Here is a 14081-nt window from a genome sequence, read left to right on the forward strand (position 1 = left end):
ACTTTGATTTGATTTGAAAAAAAAAAGTTTCAAAGTGCCGAGATGCGAGATCTGATTTGGGAATCTGGAGTTCGACGTGATGGGCATGGGAGTGTTGATGTTGGACTGTCATCGCGTCAGAGAGGCCACTCGTTGGATTGTCTTGTCGTTTGGTTTATATGTGAAGGGGCTTTCGCAGGCATTAAACTGTAATGCACCCCCTGCACCCTGAGGCACCCTCAGTGCGTTTTCCGACGCGATAGTGGAGGGTGATGGCTGCAACTGCTCGACAGACCCATAGCTTGGTTTTGGATCTGGCGTTCTGATCTTGAAAAGCCCCTTTCCTCAGACAGCCAAAGGCTACACTTGCATATCTGAGGCAATACTTGATCCTCAAGTATGTTGAAATCTGCCGTCAGCGAGAGATCAACAGGAAGTGCTCATTGATGTGCAGACTCTCCACATGAGTCTGAGTTGCTGGTGCTCCGAGCGAGCCAGCAGTTGCCTGATAGGTATTAGCGGTAGATTGTGGAAAACAATACTGTGAAGTATTGGACAGCTGCTCACTGTATGGATCTGCTAAAGAGATATCTCTTGAAAGACCCCTAAACCTAAGCTTGTTTTGTACGTTCCCTGCTACGTTCCTTTTCTCCGTGCCCTCCTTTTCCTGTTCCTCTGGTTTCTCTTTAGAGACACCCTTGCTTTTTTCTGTTCCGAGGTCTCTCAAGGTCAGGCATGCTTAATGTGCATATGATTACTTTAATAACGCTGTGTAATTGCAGTGATTTGTTCCAGCTCTGACTGCTGTCTTGAGTGGTCTAACACAAACCAGCTCTGAGCCTTTATTGTCTTTGTACTGAATTAGCTGGTATGAAAACAGATCCTGGCTCTATTCTTTCCCATTTTCTATACAATACCTTACCTTCATGCAGATAAATAGGAAGACACTTGATGGGAAAACATACTGCTGCTTCTGGGCTGTGCCAAGTTTTAAAACCTTTTTACAAAAATCCTGGCTGTAAAATCTGTAAAATACTTTGCAGTTATATAGTGCTATATATTTATGTTGGCAAAGCAGTTACTTTGTTATATGTGGGGATTTGTTTGTATAATGCCATTCTTATGAAATGTTACGTACTGTGTGTTCCATAAATGCATTTTAAATTACAGTTGGAAACTAAAATGTGTGTTATCACGGTTGCTTTTTGTAGATGTATTGTAATGCGTTCAGTTTCATTCAGTGTCACTCAATGTGGAAGTGGGAGAAATGAAGAATAATTTCTCTGTTCTGTAGGAAAGAGGTGACCCTCACATGTGGAAAGATAACAGCTCTCCGATGAATTTAGGTCTGTGAAATGTTTGCGGCTTTGCAATTTGCCAGAAGAAATGTAAAAAAAAAGAGCCAGAAAATTGAGATGAATTTACAGAACCTGACATCTTGATATGGACCTGGGAGGTTTATTTGCAGCATCAAACACTATCTGCAGAGCTATTTTGTTTAATAAACAGTTCTGTCTATATATAGAATTCTTAGACTGGATAGACTTGTGCTTGAATTGAAAACAATGTGGATTTCATGCCATTGGCTTAAATGAGGTTTGTGCTGTGGTCTGTTTTAATATTAACTTGACTGCTTCTTTAAGAATGGCAGACGGAAGATGGCACTAAGAAGAAATAAATTCTCTAATTAGATTGATGGTTTGAGACAAGAGGTGATGTATAATTTAGAAAGGTAGCTCGGAACACAAAATAGTTTGCTCCCTAGCAGTCTTCTGAAGTGATGAATAATTGAGACTTGCTGTCCTCTGTTTTAGGGGGGAGGGGAGTTCTCCCTGTGGTGATGGCTGGAGAATTCATCCCCAGACCTGAGCCATATTATAAATGGGGCAAAAGGAGATGTGCAGAGGTATCCCGGTGAACCCCTTTCCTTCTGCCTTTCCAAAGCAAGCTTTGTCAGCCTGAGTCAGATAACCTGTTAACAGACAGTGGTGCCTCCTGCACATCGTATTACAAGCCACGGCTTCTTCTCCTGTGTAAAATACAGTATACTAGCATTTGCATCAAGTTTTATTTTTTTGTGTCTTATAGCACGTCAGAGCTGACTAATGTAACACTGTGAATTGTGCAGGTTTCTTAGAATCAAGTTTTTTGGTTCTAAAATAAAGCTAAGGAAATGATAAAGGGAAGTTGTTTATTTTTCCTGTGTAAAATGAGCCGGAAAAATATCGGTGCAGCTTCACCTATGTCCAGGTTTTTGTGATCCTAGTAACTTTATATAAGCAGTCTAGACAAAGTGAAGGCAGACTCATTCCAGTTAAAAACATCTATCCAGATCTGTATCAGTGGCATCTTCTAGTAGCATCATGTTCCTGTATGTGTGGTGAGCCGTTTCTGCTGTGGAATAACACTGTAAAAATAATTGGCTTGAACTTGTGGGAGGAATTGAGAAATAGAAAATGGAGAAAATTGTCATTTGCCCTTTTAGCTTTCGTTTTTTAGCAGCTCATTAGGAAAATGATTTCTAGCGTTCAAGACTCTGGGCAACCAATCTGCCTAACAGCCTTTCGCAAGTCCCGGGATTAATGAGGGAGATGTCTAATGTGGTTTTGTGTCTGGATTCCTGCCACTATGCAATGAATTTGTGGAAAAAAACGGAAAAGGGAGAGTCGCAGCTTTCTGAGAAGAGATTTTGATGCAAATCATATGATTTTGGATGGGCGAGAGGCTTTGAGCCCTTTTTGTTTTTTGGAAAAAGGCACCTCACTCCTGGACGAGAAGTTTCCGGTCTTCAGCGTGGTACATCTTCAAAACGAAAAAACCGCATAAATCATGAAGTACCTCTGGGAAAGCCCTTGAGTTCTTTCATGCTTGCTGACATCTGAAATGTTGTGTGCCGACTCGAGCAGGCTTTTAAACAACCAATTATTTCCCCATTAAAGGTGCTTGAATCCCTGGCTGTCTCATCCATGGTCGTCCAGCCTTAATGTTTCTGGTTCCTCTTTATAAAAAAGCATTAGGTCCCTACGTATATGCGATTTATGTTTTTTCACTTGTCCAGTTTTTCACTTTTTTACTGGTTGTATGCAAGGGTAGTATACCAGGATACGCAATAGAAATCGTTAGTGAAAAGGAAGTGGTGTCTCTGCATCAGTTGGGTTTCGTTAGAACCTGATTAGCATTTTATCTTAACTCTTCAGGCAAAATGTCACAGGTGCTACGAGCACAAACGGCATACTGAGATTGAGGAAAAACAGTTCACGCCATCACAGATTTGTCAGCGCGTTTGAAAAAAGATGCCTCGGTGCAAATTCCCAAAGATTGTGATTTTATTTCTAAAACTTCTAAACCCGTTTGGCAAGCAAGGGATGACTGCTTATTTTAAATTCGCCAGGCTATAATTCTGGAATCTGTTTCCGACTCGGAAGAGCAATACATTATATACATAGAAACAAGGATCCACTACAAACCCGTCATTACAGCAGTTCTGAAATGGTCTACCTAGAATTCTAATTTCTGTTCTCTTGAGCCCTCATTCCTGTATTTTCCATGTAGATGGTATTAGTATGATTTTTCTTGAGCTTCGGAGTTATAGGATTGTTGTTGAGATCAGGAATCATATACTGCTGCGTTTGTCAAAGAATGCAGAAACAGACAATGAATCATGGCATAATTTCATTAAAAAATTGTAAATAATGAGCCAGGTTTCTTCAGAGAGCCGGAGGACAGCCTCGTATCTGCAGTGACTAGAGAGCTTTATTCAAATATGTCTGAATACTAATTAAGACCTCCACACAGTGAGTGAGTACAGGGACATGACTTACTGTCTATAAATTCTCACCTTAAGGTATGCACTAATAGTTTTGAATGGAACTGGCAAAGCTTTAAAACTAAATGGTTTCACCTTAGTGAGAGAAATTGTTCAGTGTCAAATTTCTCTTATTGGTTTACCCTGGATTTCCCTTTCGATCAATAGGAATTAATTTTATAGTTTTATGTGCCGTCACCGTAATTGGCCTGCAGTGCCAACATTCCAAGTCAAAAGGAATTTCATTAAGATGAACAGAGAAACGTACTTCCAGATTGTTAAATTCAACCCTCTCCTGTTATATTTCACTCCCCCCCCCCCGCCCCCCAAACACACATTAACGCCGTAATATTTTGTTTTTAACTCATTATATGTAAGAAAACAAAAATGGAAGCCTGGTCATTTCTGTGCCCTTTTAAGAAAATATTTCTTTTTCAGGAAGGATGGTCTATATCTGGTTTTGCTGAAAAGAGGAAGGACTCTAATGTATGAAAATGTATGAAAACATAAGTATGGTATTGGTTTTAAGCAGTTGTAAAGTATGTAAAGCTGGCCATGTAATTACAGACAGACATTGATCCCAAGTGGTTATGATCTAGAAAGCTTGCACTTGGTATACTACAGTATGTATACTATGTCAGAAGGGTTTTTGGTCTCATGTTGACATAAAGCTTAGTGTTAACTGGGGAACTGTCAAGTAGTAAAACATATTTACTCTTTTCTTTGCCATTGCTGATGAAGACGTTTGCAGTGAGTTACATTTTTGGTTGTGATTTTTGTTTTGTCCATGAACTTTTCTTTGCTTTTTGCGCCCACAGTACTGTCAGAGAAGTGCTCCAGTTTTCATTAAATACACATGGATCTTGATTTCATCATTATCTTTTAGTATCTGCTCATCTCAAAGAGCTTTGCAGCATTAAAGATGCTAAAAAACCAAGTAGGAATTATCAAAAGGGAGCAGTTTACATGAAAGCGTGTAAAAATTTAATGAGCTGTTGCCACTGCAGAATGTGTTCTGTTGCACTGCATTGGATGATGGGAAAGCTGGGATTCCTGGGATGCCGGCAAAGAGAATCTCCAGTGTGGACTAGAGAAGCAGTTGGCATAAACGGATCAGCACAGCTGGCAGAGCCAGCAAAGGCTTTGTCAGAAAGCTGGGATTGGAGTGTTTCCTGTAACACTCTTAATGGATATCGGCTTTCTCCGTTGACAGTAAATGATCAAAAACTAATACGTTAGGTGTTCGAAATGTAATTTCTAAGCGTTTTATTAAAATAAGTATGTATTAATGAAGTATTGCGTGACTAGTGATGATAACCAGCCTCTGGTGTAGATTATTACATGTAAATAGCAAAAACACAATCCTGATTCATGCTCACCCCTAACTATAACCCTAGTGTTTGAAGAATGTAGCTTGTAACATTGACTTCATAACTGTGTTTACATCTAGCCTATTGTCCATTTATAATTTGCAATTCTCCAGCCTAAGGCATGTTTGAAACTATTAATTGATGTTGAAGGTTTATCCACTTTTCATTAAATTGCAAAAATGGCCAACTGGTTAATAATGAAAGGATGCATTTGAGAGTGAGGTATTATTGGCCTGGTTTGAAGAAGAGGCTGTTAAACTGGATAGAAGCACTTGCTGAAAGTTAACTGTTCTGTTAATTATTCTTGTTTTTTACAGTTTGTAGACCACCGATAGGTGGAGTGCCTGCATATGTATCAGGGAGGTATATTGGAGAAGGTCACCGTCAGGAAATGACCCTTCAGCTCACTGCATTGCAAGCCTTATTTGATTGGTAGAGGTGCTATGGCACTCATCTTCGGACCTTCGGACCACCTCAGTGGTGTTCGGCACCAGAAATGCAAGTTGTAAAACGAGATTTGCAAATTGTGTTGTGCAGGACTTCATATAATTATTTGACAAACATCCACTGTGTATTCCATCTGTCCACTCTTTATCAGTTCTGTAGTGGATTTCATGAAATATCGATATGCCACTGGACACCCCTGACAAGATTCACTGCCTTTTAGGCTGTTTCTTGGCAGTTTAGATTTTTAAAAAGAAGATGGTGGTGATAGCCTCCACCTTCAATTAACACATACTTCATGTGTAAACGGGGTCTGAAGCACTGTTAAGGTATTAAGATCGTGAATTTTTTTTTATTTCAAAGGTGACTGCTTCAGGTGTTGAAAAATTCTCAGCAGTTCCTCTGTTCTTGAGCTATGCTAATACATACTCCAAATGCAAACAGTTGCATGACTAATTGTTGGTTCTTTGAGACAGTTTTCCCATTTTTTTCTCATCCTGTTCACTTCAGATGACAAATCTGAATTGAAAAGTAATACTTTATTTCTTTTACTAGTACCATACGTTTTACTTTTTTATGTCAGAGGCTCATCATTGGCCTTTTGTAAATCACCCTTTTGTTTTTTTTATCGCTTGCTTTAAATTCTTGACAGAGTCCTTCCTTGCACTATTATAATGTGGCCTTTCCCCCCTGCTCTTGTAGCTGTTGGCTTGTTGAACTGAGCTGGTCTCCGACAATCATTAACCTCTGGCCCAGAGTGCGATACCCATTACATCACTCTCTCAGGCAGAAAGTGCAAGTCATCCAAGGCCCCTCTCATGCGCTTGATTAATGTATGCATGTGTTGTTTATACCCCGGTGTGTTTTCCTGCCTACTAACAGTTCTTCATATACTATCGCCTGCAGGGTCCCTGGGGGCGAAGCAGTTGCAGTCTCAGTGAGGAGACTGTGCAGCCAGAGATTCCCATTACGTAAATCAGTGTAGCCGTGTCTGGTGGTCATGTACGTAAAATGTGATTAGCCCTTCAAAGGTAACCTCATATATCTAGTTGGTTCTAGTAAGGGTGCTTTGTTATGTCAAGTGGATTATAGCTTGGCAGTAATATTGCTCGTGTAGGAACAGGAAGAGTTTTTAAAAACTTTGTGGGATTTTGGATGGTTACAAAAATAATGCCGTGCTCTTGCATGAAGCTGGAAACCCCTGCCCTGGTCTGTGTGTTCTTGCAGTCGGTGTTGGGACAGAAATACCCTGGCGAAATGACCTTTCTGTGACCTGCTGTTGGCAGTCCCTGTGCCCTTTTCTGACCTCTGTCCAGAACGGACTCCTCTATTGTCTGACGCTCCCTACCGCAGCACTGTAACTCCCTGGGTCTGGCGAAATACGATTGAAAATCGAAGCCGATTTAAATATGCGTGGTTTTGTTAAGACTCCTGCTCTTTTAAGAGGGGGGGGGGGGCTGTTTATCCTGGTGTAGAGTCATTTATTATGTGAATAATATAGATTTGAAATGTAAGTCATACATTGATTTGAATTGTTTTTCTTTGCGGAAAAGGCTTCTGTTATTTCTTTTCAACACTGAAAGTCCGTCCCGCACTGAGCGACTCTCAGGCCTGCCTGCCCCCCCCCCCCACCGCACATCCGGGCCCCTCTCTCCCCGTCTCTCCCGGGCGTCGGGGCTGGGCGACCGCGGGGCTCCTCCGGTTGCGCGCGTCTCCTGGGCTCCGGCTGGAGCCCCGCCCCCTCGCCGGAGAGCCGGCCTGCCGCGGGTGGGGGAGGGGAGGCCCGGCGCTCGCGGGCGCAGACGCGCGCGAGCACGCTCCATTCATCACCGGCCGGCCGGCGCTGTCCGCTCTAACGGCGGCTGGACGAGGGGGGGGGGGGGGGCAGGATTAGTGAAGAGTTTCCTGGTAACCAGGGAGCCTGGTCGGCATTGCCCAGCTATTCTTGAGAGGCAGGCTAACAAGAACGGAGCTGAAATCCCAACCCAAGATGCCTTAGTGGGCAAGCTGTCACTCAGAGTGAGCCTGTCTCCCATGGCCTGGTCCCCACAGCAGTGCCCTGCGCGCTGTGTGCCTTTTCCTCCCTGGCTGTCTTTTGAGTGTTGTGAAAACAGGGCTGGCTGGCTGGCTCCTTGCTTTACAGTCCACTCATATTTTTTTTTTTTAAGTTGCTGCGATTCTCCTTATCTAGCAGACCCCTCTGCTGGTAATGTATGGAATGTTGTGCGCTGAGTGAAAACTGTGCTCTAGCAGTGCCTCGAGTGCAGACTTCAGCACTGTACAACCTGCGACAAACTGAAACATATTACACTTACAATGTACAGCCATCTAGTGGCTGGCTAAACAAGTTAGTGATTAACCATTTCCTTTGCTCGGGGAGGGGGACTGTAAGTGGCACGCGTTTTTGAAACAGCCTTAATATACATTCTGTTAGGGATGGTAAAACACTTTGAAAAGAGATGGCTATTGTTGCTTAAAAAAGAGCATTTCAGTTTGCCTCTTCGATTTCTCCATGATCATTTCCCTAATGAAAGTTTATTTTGTTTAGAAAATGTGTGTTCCCAGGACATTTCAGAATCTAGATTGGTGTCGTCTTGATTGAGTTCAGAATTGCCTCATTCTGAAGTGCATCATTGAAGAGGTCTGACAGATCTTAAAGTGAAAAGTGCTAATTCAGTCAGTCCAGTGCCACATTTAATGATATCTCAGGGCCTGATAAGTAGTAATCTTGAATGTGTGTGGGGGTTGCTCTGGAGTATTTAAATTAAGACTTTCTTAGCCTGCCCCCTACTGTTGTCCAAATCTTTTAAAAAATAATTTGTCAAGCTTCTTTTCACATCTGGTTTAATCGCAAAATAACTTAAAAGGTAAACCAAGAAAAGTGCAGTTGAACGATAATATAGATGTTACTTCAAAGCAGAATTAAACAGTCCATTTTTCATCAGCAGGTTTAAATTGTCAGTGTTCTTATTAATTTAGGTTAAAATACTTTGTGGTTCATACTGCCCCTAGTGGTTACATGAAGGACAATATTGATGACATTCGGTCTGTTGAAAAGTAAAAACTAAGATTTTGTGAAGAAATTAGTAATTGTATTTACATTATTATCATTTTATTTCTTATTGTATAATTAAGTGGCTTAGGAAATGATCAAGCAAGCTTGATTTTAAAATCACAAACTGTACTTTTATTTTGCTTTCCTACCATATACCCTTAAACTCCAGTTTACGGCAGCAAGTTCATTTTCCAGTTGCTTGAACAGCCCAACTGGCATGTGTAAAAATATAACTGTCATTGGAAATTAGGCTTTCCATTCTAAATATTTTTTTTAATGTGTTTTAAAGAATCGCTAAGCAAGTTTTTTTTTCCCCTTGGATATAAAAAAATAAAAAAATGTGGTTGGACTGGAATTATTTAATCTGAAACTGTATATCTTGAACAGGTTGTACTATTTTTGTTTTAAAACTAATCCCTTGCTGCACTGTTTTGGACTTTTTGGTTTTGTTGCAGTACCTGAAAATGCCAGTTGGTGTCTCCATTCTCACTTTTTCCTTGAACTGTGCTGCCTGTTTGGTTTTTGAATGAACGGCAGCAAAATGGTCTCTGTGCTCTGGTGTTAAAATGTATTTTTTATGTGAATTGAACTTGAACAACTAAAATGTACTACACATGTGATTTCAAGCTATACAGATTTTTTTTTTAATGTGGATGGTTGTGTAAGACCAGTGTGTTTTTCTCTTTTTTTAGATTGTGGGATATGACTTTCCTGAAGTCATCTGAATGCAGAAGAAGACACTTCCATTGCATGTTCTCACACGTGTTTAATAACGATAATAAAGCACTTGGAGAAATCTCTGAATTCTGTTAAAGCCCTCCTGAGGTGGAAACTACTTTACAAAATGATAACTTCAGAGTTACCAGTTTTACAGTAAGTATAAATATTCATGGATATTCAGATATATAGTGATCAGACTTATCAGATGTTGGTCATGTTCAGTTTTCTTTTTCGTCTTGCCTTACTGTGCTGATTTAAGCATGCACCAAAGTCGCATTTCTTCAATCTATAATGCTTTCTAAGATCGTTTTTTTGAGAAGGGATATGTATATACCAGCCTTTAAAGTTTAGGATTTCAGTCCTCCTATGGTGAGCTATCATCTTGTTTGTCTTCCTTATGTATTAAGTCTCTAATAAGTCTCCCTTGTGTGTTGTCTGACCCAAGACATGCTCTTGCCTGTGAAAATCCATGTAATACTGTGCTTTGGTATGTTTCTTGATTGGATTTAGGTAAGATTTCTGCTAGCCTGCTGTAGCCTTACATTCTGGCCCTTGGCTCTACCTGTCACTCATTCGCTAATTGATTTGTACGTCGCAGGGACTCCACTAACGAGTCTGGGCAGGCCGAGACGGTCAGTCTGGCTGTCAGTGTGGCAGAGCTGGAAGACAAAGGCAAGAGGAAGAGGGGGCGTCCTGGCCGACCACCGGTATGCATCAGCCGTACAGCGGGAGGGCCTGCGAGGGCCCTGGACAAGGCAGCGTGCTCGAGAGCCTCAGTGTGACTGGCTGCAAAGACGCACACAAACTAAAAGTTTCATCTGTGATTTTTGTTTCGAAAGCCAAAAAGACGGCCAACAGGCTGCGGGGGGTGGGGGTGGGGGAGGGATTAGAATGCGCCTTTCCTTAGAGGTTTTTGTCTGGCCTGGAACACACTGCAGTATATTTTCACCATGTGGGCTTCGGTGGGGTTCCTCCTCATCTAGTGACACCCTGTCAGAGCCCCAGAGGAGACCCCTCTGCTGCCGCAGATGGCAGGGAACGGGCGCCGAGCCGCAGAGCCCTCGGGAGCCGTAGCGACCCGCGGCGCTTCGGAGCTCCTTGGGCGCGCGTCTGAGGCATCGAGGAAGTCGGGCGTGACCCCCTGTTGTGTTTCTGCGCCTCCAGTCCTCCAACAAGAAGCCGCGAAAGACGCCGGCGGAGAAGAGTCACGTGGGCGTCCCCCGGGGCAGGAAGGCCAACGGCGTGGCGCAGCAGAACGGGGAGGGTGACCCCGTCACCCTGTTCGAGGTGGTGAAGATGGGCAAGAGCGCGATGCAGGTGCCCTTTCGCCCTCCTTCGCCACATCCTCTCCTTTTTAGTCTCTTCGATCATGCCGGGCGCAATAAACTCGAAGGCCCTTTAACGCTCTTTTCATTTATTTTCAAGTCTGTCGTGGATGACTGGATTGAGTCCTACAAACAGGACAGAGATATAGCACTTCTGGACCTGATCAACTTTTTCATTCAGTGTTCTGGTTGTAAAGGTAATATTTCCCCGTTTTTGTTTTTGGTTGGGTGCGACTTTTGTGCTCGCTGGTGTTTAGAAACCCACACCGCGAGAGAGAGATTCCTCCTTTACACATCGAGGGGTCGTCTTGGAAATCAAGGCTGAAAACTTGCTGCTGTTCGGTCCCGGGCCCTGAGCAAAGCAAAGCTGTTATGCTGCTTGGTTGCTCAGTTCCATGGGCGAACAGCCAATAAGACGATATCTGTGCCAGATTTAATTTCTTCCCTGAATTGGATTTGAACTTGTGGAGACTTTGCTATACCCTGCCTTATCTTACTAGCCCATTAGTTTGCGTTACATGTGAAATACAGGTAACAGAAAACGAATTTAAGATATACTGATTTGTGCATTTTGGAACAAGCTGATTTCTAGAAAAGGTGAATCATTCTGTGTTTGCTATTTTTCCACTTACATTTTAGTAAAGAGGTTTTTGCCATGTATTTATAAGGAGAACCTTTCAGGCATTTGAACTAACATTTCATATTTGTGGGTTGTTGCAGGCACTGTAAGAATTGAGATGTTTCGCAACATGCAAAATGCAGAGATCATCCGAAAAATGACAGAAGAATTTGATGAGGTGATTTGGTTAAAGATGCAGTCTGCATCTAGTTTGGTTGTCAGGGGATTACTTTTGTTTTGGATAACATTTGCTTAATCAGATTGCACTTAATTTTAAAGCAGTAAAGAGTTGCACAGACGTCTTTTAACAGTTTTTACTCATCTCGCTTGTTTTGTGAAATTCAAGCCAAAACGAGCAAACAGTGTTCTTTGGCAATGCTCCAGTTGGCTTCTGTCAAAATACAATTTCAGAGAGCGACCCTTAATACAGCGATAATATCTCTTAGGCTGGTAATTACTAGTCTTGACAGTTGAAATGCCTTTTATAAATATTTACAGTTCTTAATTTATAGTTCTTGAGTTTAAGGTTAGTAACAAGGAGGTCTGGATTAACTGACCTCTGGTCTGCGCTAAACTGCTGGTAAACCCATTTTTCATTTCACAGTAGTCAATATTTAGATTAACTGTGACAGAACACTCTTTTCAACAGTTCAGTTTCTCAACTCTTAACTGTTCTGTCTCAGGTGCAAGTTCACTTCTATTTTTTCCCCAAAATATGATGTCAGTGGTGTGTGAAAATGTGCTTTGATATAGTCAGTAACTCGCAACTGTTACTTTTTGGAAACCCAAGAAGGTAGCTTATTTATAAGGGCTTTGAGTACAGAATATTGAGAGAGCTTTCTCATCCCTTTGTCCAATACCTGATTTCTTTTTTCCAGGATAGTGGTGATTATCCTCTCACTATGCCAGGACCTCAGTGGAAGAAATTCCGGTACAATTTCTGTGAATTTATTGGAGTCCTGATCCGACAGTGCCAGTATAGTATAATTTATGATGAGTACATGATGGACACGGTAATCTCTCTACTGACGGGTCTCTCAGACTCTCAGGTCAGAGCCTTCAGGCACACCAGTACGTTGGCAGGTAAGCAACGTTATGTGCTTTGACAGATTAATTCAAGGCTAGCCACTTGTGCTGCTCTGTGATGTCTCAGAAGTTCGTTTAAAGCAGACCTTTTTTTGAAGAGCAATGCTTTTGCAGTTAAGTGAAAGCAGCCACTGTTTACTCACGGCACTGAGACAGGAGAAATCCTTTTTGTGTCACGGTGAGGTGACACAGGAGATAGCTCTTTTGATCCTCCTAAGCATACTGTATATTTGATTTTTAAGACTGATACACAGTCAGGTCCCTAGATTTTCGCTGCAGCTGTCCTGCTGGTCCAAGGTTCACAGGCTGATCTTATCGATTCTGATGGTGTTTAAAATTGTCAGTTTCTTGCGGTGCTGGTTATTGATAAAGTGTTTTCATTTGCAGCTCTATTGAGCTGTGCTTCTGAAGTACAGAATTGTAGTGGTTTCATACCTTTGTGATGTTGGTGGGCATAACGGTAGTCTAAGCTTGTAGTGAACATGTTGATGTAAGTATCCTATCCAGAGATCGAGAACAGAAGTACTGTATATCCATCCCTTAAACCTTCTTTTCCTTATCTTCCACAGCTATGAAGCTCATGACAGCTCTCGTCAATGTGGCCTTGAATCTCAGTATTCATCAGGATAACACACAACGACAATATGAGGCAGAGCGAAACAAAATTGCTGGAAAGAGAGCCAATGAGAAATTAGAACTGCTGCTAGAAAAGAGAAAAGAGGTCAGAAATGAGAAGTTTTTATGCATTTTAAACCCATTTACAGTACTGAAGTGGAATAATTGTCAAAAATCCTCAAATTACTCTATTAAAAGTACATCAGAAGTACAAAGTCAAGTAACTGGCATCTTGTGCAGTGAAAGTCCTTTAACCTTGTATAGGTGTTATTACTTTCGTGATAGATGGTTCATGTTTTATTCCGCAGCTCCAAGAGAACCAAGATGAAATTGAAAACATGATGAATTCGATTTTTAAGGGCATTTTTGTTCACCGTTATAGGTGAGTGCTCCGAGCTTTCCAGTCAGAGTTCAAGTGGATTATTTGCGTTTATTTTGGACTGAAATAAATTCTTTGGCATATTGTTGCAGGGATGCTATTGCTGAGATCAGGGCTATTTGTATAGAAGAAATTGGTGTGTGGATGAAGATGTACAGTGACGCTTTTCTTAACGATAGTTACCTAAAGTATGTGGGCTGGACACTGCATGATCGGGTAAGATTTCTTATTGAAATGTTTCCTGAATTACTGCGAAATTAGCAGTGGTTCTCAGTTATATCAATTTTACAGTTCTTGAGATTGGAATTTTTAATTTTTTTTAAACTGCCAGCTGAAAAGTCATTGATTTTCTTTGATCCCCTCTGATTAGTTTGAGAGTTGTATATGGAATTTGCTTACTAATTTTGCTCTTTTATTAACAGCAAGGTGAAGTTAGGCTGAAGTGTTTGAAAGCTCTTCAAAACTTGTATACAAACCGGGAACTCTTCCCCAAACTGGAGCTGTTTACCAACAGGTTTAAGGTAGGAAACCCACTGAACTGTTTATTTTGAAGGCACAAGCCTACCTTGAGAGCATGGATACAAGTACATTTACTGGACCACTTTCAGAGCATTTCATCCTGGTCTCCTCTTCTGTTTTTTTTTCTTTTCAAGTAGAGCCTTTGGAAATCTCAGAGTTATGCTG

At 41.5% G+C, this 14081-nt stretch overlaps 1 protein-coding gene across 2 annotated transcripts in view; it reads left to right on the forward strand.

Moving 5' to 3' along the window:
* stag1a (STAG1 cohesin complex component a) overlaps nt 1-14081 on the forward strand; it is a 46173-nt gene that overhangs the window by 17344 nt on the left and 14748 nt on the right. The window contains exons 2-11 of one of the 2 annotated variants that reach the window (XM_088913236.1): nt 9346-9526; nt 9972-10080; nt 10538-10690; nt 10799-10895; nt 11419-11495; nt 12196-12400; nt 12973-13124; nt 13327-13400; nt 13490-13613; nt 13820-13918. In XM_088913236.1, the coding sequence (XP_088769362.1) occupies nt 9498-9526; nt 9972-10080; nt 10538-10690; nt 10799-10895; nt 11419-11495; nt 12196-12400; nt 12973-13124; nt 13327-13400; nt 13490-13613; nt 13820-13918 (1119 nt within the window). In that variant the 5' untranslated portion in view covers nt 9346-9497. The remainder of the gene's footprint in view (nt 1-9345; nt 9527-9971; nt 10081-10537; nt 10691-10798; nt 10896-11418; nt 11496-12195; nt 12401-12972; nt 13125-13326; nt 13401-13489; nt 13614-13819; nt 13919-14081) is intronic. The other variant, XM_088913237.1, reaches the window with a different exon arrangement.

This window comes from Atractosteus spatula, chromosome 4, assembly GCF_055471065.1.
Source record: "Atractosteus spatula isolate fAtrSpa1 chromosome 4, fAtrSpa1.hap1, whole genome shotgun sequence".
Lineage (NCBI taxonomy): Eukaryota > Metazoa > Chordata > Actinopteri > Semionotiformes > Lepisosteidae > Atractosteus > Atractosteus spatula.